At 42.4% G+C, this 5890-nt stretch overlaps 1 protein-coding gene across 1 annotated transcript; it reads left to right on the top strand.

The window, feature by feature from the left end:
- The first annotated feature begins 2301 nt into the window (after positions 1 to 2301).
- Positions 2302 to 3240, top strand: LOC149304130 (olfactory receptor 4E2-like). Its single transcript, XM_089479959.1, has one exon. The coding sequence runs from the start codon at positions 2302 to 2304 to the stop codon at positions 3238 to 3240; it is 939 nt and encodes a 312-aa protein (XP_089336085.1).
- The last annotated feature ends 2650 nt before the right edge of the window (positions 3241 to 5890 follow it).

Here is a 5890-nt window from a genome sequence, read left to right as displayed (position 1 = left end):
TATGTGTCTCACTGGAAACCATTGGGTTTCCATGGCTAAGCGAGGAAGTGAGCCCTGATCTCCAGAGTCTAAACCATTACACCATGCTAGCTGTCACAGATTATGGCATCGCTGGATTTCTTATTTCTGTAAAAGTCCATAAATGGTCTCCAGTCTTTTCAAAAAATCTTCAGTTGGTTTTTCATTTAAAACCCATGCCAATTTGACAACTTGGGGCAACTCAGCAACATTAACAATCCAATCTTCCATCAACATCAGTGCTTCAGTCCATTTCCAAATTGTTATCTTGTTGTTGTCCTACATCAGAAAAGCCTCATATAAAGTTTGGAGCTTTATTCTAGGTTTCTTGCCCAACCCAGCAAGCCTGGACATTTATTTCTGCTAGTGCATAAAAGGCATTCCGTTTCTTATGATGGGGATCATGTGAAAGTAAAATAAAAGTCTTGGCAAAACATTTGCTGTAATTACTGCAATTCTCTCCAAAAAGGATAGATTTAACTTTCCTTATCTTTTCAAGTCTTTTTTAATTTCTTTCCAATCTTTGTCATAATAATTTCAAAATAATAAACTGTTGTTCTTTGTGATAATAAGTCCCAAATAAATAATCCTTTTTTCCCCATTTTAAAATTAGAAAGAACTCTTCTGAAGTCACATTTTTGGTCAACAACTTTGTTTTATCACATTTCACTTTAAACCCAGAACATGCCCCAAACAGCTTACTTTTTTCATTAGCAGTAGATCTTCTGCAGAAACCCTCATCTTGTCCTGTTCTTTTTTTTCATCCGCAGTCCACAAATTCTGTCGCCTTGTTTGATGTCTCTCATAGGAGTCCCTGATACACAAATAAAAAGCAAAGGTGAGAAAAGACAACCTTGTCTAGCTCATTTTGTATCCCAATTGGTGGTGTTCCATAGTCGTTCAGCAAAATCTGAGCTTTTCAGACTGATTATATTGTCTTTATAGCCTGGATAATATTTCACCAAAGTCCATTCTCTTGGAGAAAATTTCCTCAAGGCGGCCCTGGCTGAAAGATCACCCTCTCCAAACTGCTTTTACATTTGTGAGTCCCCATAACTTTGCCATCTCAGGGTAGAAAAGCAGCTTGGGGAAGCAAACACTGAATTGTCAAATCATGCAAAGAGCTAAGCATCCTTCTAGAATAATGAACATTTGTCAAGTTTCAGATGTGCATGAGATTTAATTTCAGTTCTAACACATATGGGAAAATATTTCTATATTGAGATATTACCTATACTGCTAGGTATTGATTGTTGACTAATAAGTAGTCAAACGTTCTTTAAAATGGTAGCTGTGCTGGTCTGTGAGACCAAAAGACCAAAAACCATAGCTGACTTTTGTTAGGACCACAAACATGCCACAATCATGTGCAAGTATTTGAGTTTTCCATCCCCCTTCTATTCCAGAGTATATGATTGGGAAAGAAGGAGAAAATTGTAGGTATTTGTATGGGATTACATCTTGGAAAGTAAAAGGAAGAGTAGATGAATGGAACAGACTGGCAGAAAAATGAACATTGGGAAAGACCACATAAATCTTTCACTAGGCTAACCCATGGCAGTAAACTATGCAACATGTTAGTTGGTAGTACCATGTCTCACATGTGCAAGGTTTCCTTCCAGGCTTTACCTACTCTCATTTCTGAAATAGTCTCTGAAGAAAGGGAATAGGGTTATATAAAGGAAAGGGAAGCAGTCTGTAGTGTTATATATTCAGAGTTCCCTGTATAATACAGTTATAATACACTGTAATATTATATATAATACACTGTAATATTCCTGAATCTGACAGCCAACATGGCCAAAAACAATGGTGAGTGTGGCATGTGGGGATTTACAGTAACTTTTCCAAGATCACTGTACAATATAAAATAGGGATGGGCAACTATGAAAGGAGTGGAGCCAATTTGGGGGGGTCAGGGCTTCAAGGGCCCTAATTTGGGGCTCTAAGGTCCATATGTGGCAAGGCTACACTTTGCCTACTCTGATGTGAATGAATGGAAGATAGATAGATAGATAGATAGATAGATAGATAGATAGATAGATAGATAGATAGATAATTTGTCTGGTCCCTCCCCTTGCAGCCTCAGTGCTTAGTTTTGATATGATAGATTGTTGAATTGTTTTATTTGCTCTTTCTTTCTATATTTTGTTTTAATGTTGTGATCCACCTTGAGTCCTGCACTGAAAGAAAAGTGGGTTTTTAAATATATAAATATCAAGCAAATATGTGTTTCCCCCCTGTTTAGGTTGAATGCATGTGCTTCCCTCTACCTTTTCCTAAATGGATGGATTAAACCACACCACAGTGACCCATTTCATATTCTTGGGGTTGACTGGTAACCGGGCCCTGGAGCTGGCTTTGTTTGCCTTCTTCTCTGCCCTGTACCTGCTTATCCTAGCAGGCAACCTCCTCATCATGGTGACCGTGGCTTGTGACCACTGCCTCCACACCCCCATGTACTTCTTCTTGGGCAACCTCTCCTTCATCGACATCTGCCACTCCTCAGTCACTGTGCCCAAAATGCTTCTTGACTTCCTTTTCCTCCAGAAAACCATCTCCTTCCATGGCTGTGTAGCCCAGCTCTTCTTCCTCCATGTCTGCGCCTGCGCTGAGATCTTCCTCCTCACCATCATGGCTTATGACCGCTACATTGCCATCTGCTATCCACTCCAGTACTTGTCTCTTATGAGCCTGAAGGTCTGTGCCTGGCTGGTGGGAGCCCTGTGGGTGGGAGCGACCATCCACTCTCTGGTCCAGACAATCCTCACCATCCAACTCCCTTATTGTGGGCCCAATGTCATAGACAGCTTTTTCTGTGACGTCCTTCCAGTGCTCAAACTGGCCTGCACTGATGCTTATTTCACTGGGGTTCTCATTGTATCCAACAGTGGTACTATCTCCCTGGTTTGCTTCTTGGCCTTAGTGGCTTCCTACGTTGTCATCCTGGCCTCGCTAAGAAGACGGACAGCTGAGGGACGCCGCAAAGCCCTCTCCACCTGTGCAGCCCACCTCCTTGTTGTCACTTTGTTCCTGGGGCCTTGCCTCTTTCTCTACACCCGCCCAGCCACCAGCTCCTCGACCGACAAAGTGGTGGCCATTTTCTACACGCTGGTGACCCCTGTTCTCAACCCAGTGATCTACACCTTGAGGAATGAAGAGGTGAAGGCCGCCATTAAAAAACTCAGGGATCGGAAAAAAGTCTTCTCTTGGTGGAAATGAGTGGCTCTCTTGCTCAGGCTGGAAGACACTGGTGGATGGACATGTTATTGTTGTTGTTGTCATCGTCATTGTGTGCCTTCAAGTCATTTCTGACGTATGGTGACCCTAAGGCCATATCATAGTGTTTTCTGGGGTTGAGAGAGTGTGATTCACTCAAGGTCACCTGGCAGGTTTCCATAGCCAACTCTGATCTCCATAGTCGAAGTCCTACATTCAAACCACTACACAATGCTGGCTCAGAGGGACACATTGCATACACAAAATCCAATTGGACTAGTTGGCATACCTTCAGATAGTGATGCTTTACAAATTGGACTAGGAGGGGCAGTGGCTTACAAAAAGAAACTAGTAGAAGCTGCGTGGTGAATCCGTTGCAAAATAGATCCTCCCCTTGCTTGCTTGTGAGTAAAACTAAAGATTGTCACTTTAAGCTGTAAACCTGTTGTTGTGTGCCTTCAAGTCATTTCCAACTTAAGGTGACCATAAGGTGAACTTATTGCAGGGTTTTCTGGGGCTGAGAGTGTGTGACTTGCCCGAGATCACCCAGTGCATTTCTACAGTCGAGTGGGGAATCAAACCCTGTTCTCCAGAGTCATAGTCCAAACTCAAACCACTACACCATGCTGTCTCTCTACCTGTCATATAGTTTAAACCCCAGCAATGCCAAAACTGTGTTTTACAGGGCTCAGGGAAAGGCTGGAAGTCTGTACCCCCCAGGAGTGAAACAGGAAAGGGAAGGATTAAGGATGCCTAGGTAAAGGCTGGAAGGAAACCCTGCACAAGTGAGACATGGTACTACCAACCAACATATTGCATAGGTTAATTGTGAAGAACACCACAATGCACTTGTGAATTGGAGATCAATGTGTCCTTTTTCGTATAATATTTCTAGCAAAATACTGCTGCCTCCTATTTTATGTTAAGCCAATGGGAACTAGATCAGTTTATATTGATTAATTTTATAAACTTGGGCTGGGTTCAGATGTTTCTCTATAATGTAGAAAAGACAAAATCCATGAAGGCGCTGTTAGAAGGATTAGCTAAGTATGACTGTGTCAAGATTAGGGATGTAACCCTTCATCCAAACATGCAAAGATGAATAATTATAATCGTTTTCTCCCTGCTTCAAGACAAAAGCAATATTCCTCTGCAGTACTCTCCACATATTCAAATGTCCCAAACTGCTGTACAGGAAGTACTGCATTTTGTGGAAAACAAGTAAAGGTATGTCTCAGTACAATAACATCCAAAATCCACAAAACAGTGATGCCTTTATTCAATCAATCAACATGCACAAAATACTTGATGCAAGCTTTCAAAGCTCCACAGGCTTCTTCATCAGGCAAAGGTGATAAGAATCATAGAGCAGGGGGAAAATTATAAAATGACAAAGGAGATTATTAGATGGGGGGAAGCTAGGAGTAAAAGGCATACTCCCGGCAAAGTTGCACGACGATGCTGAAGATTTTCAGACACACCACACTTATCCAGGACTTAACCCATGAAGATCCAGGAATGCTCCAGCAACAATGCTGGAGCATTCCTGGATCTTCATGGGTCAAGTCCTGAATAAATGTGACATCATCTGAAAATCTATAGCGCACTTGCACAACTTTGCCAGGAGTATGCCTTTTTCTTCCCCGATTCCCCCTCCCCCCCGGTCTGATAATCTCCAATGTTAGTCACTGGCTTTCATTTTGTCAAAATGTTATTGATGTTGTTTTTTGGAGGAATGTCTATGTGTTACTCCCTCTGGCCATGTGACACTAAGAAGAAAGCATTCCAGAGTCCAGGAGATAAAATTTAAATTCTATTAACAATACAAAAAGGTACTTACTCTAAGATCCAAGACCTCACAAGGAACGGAGACATCTTGAATCTCAGAGAAATAGTTTTTTGTATTGCTGGTCTATTATTCTTTCCAGTACAGCTTCCTGATTGTTGAAAAACCCACTTTTCCAGCAGGAAACAAATCATTGCAAATGGCTTGCAATTCCTAGTCTTCTTCCAGCTTGATGCATTTATTTATTAACACTATGGTTAGTTGTAACTGTTGTATTTATAAACTGTTACTCTTTAAAGACACAGGGTTTGTGTGCGTGTGTGTGTGTGTAGTTCTTTGGGATGTTCAGAACAGCTTTGGGCACAATTTTGTGGGAAAGTAGCCTCTAAATAAAGGGACAAATGATGGATGTTTGTTTGGAGTATATCACACCGAGCTTTTGGGTGGTTTTCTGGGTCAGTTCAGGATCACTTCCAAAGTCACTGCACTTCCAACAATGCGTTTTCACCTCGTAAAGTCACTGTGTTTTCAGACACCATTGATTTCTATGGGAGCTAATTGTGAGGTGTTTCAGCAGTGACTCGAAAGTAACCCCTGATTTTGGTAAAAACGGGGAAAAAAGGAATTCACAGAATTCGCTTCCAGGCTCCCTTCGATTGCACTGCAGATTGGTCTGGTCTGGAATGCAGCTTTGCTACTGCTTGGTATTCCACTGCAAACGCCCCGGGAGGAGGAGGCAGCCCCCCCCCCCGTCCCTTCCTTTCGGCAGGTGCCTGTCATTCCCAGGAAGGAAGGGACTGGGGAGGCTGCCTCCTCGGTCCCTTCATCCCCAGGGATGCCCATCATCCCCGGGAAGGAAGGGACTGG

Source organism: Sceloporus occidentalis, unplaced genomic scaffold, assembly GCF_023333645.1.
Source record: "Sceloporus occidentalis isolate IW3139 unplaced genomic scaffold, rSceOcc1.0.p SCAF_14, whole genome shotgun sequence".
NCBI classification, from domain to species: domain Eukaryota; kingdom Metazoa; phylum Chordata; class Lepidosauria; order Squamata; family Phrynosomatidae; genus Sceloporus; species Sceloporus occidentalis.
The sequence above is the reverse complement of the archived record's forward strand: the minus strand, read 5'-3'. Positions and strand labels throughout refer to the sequence as shown.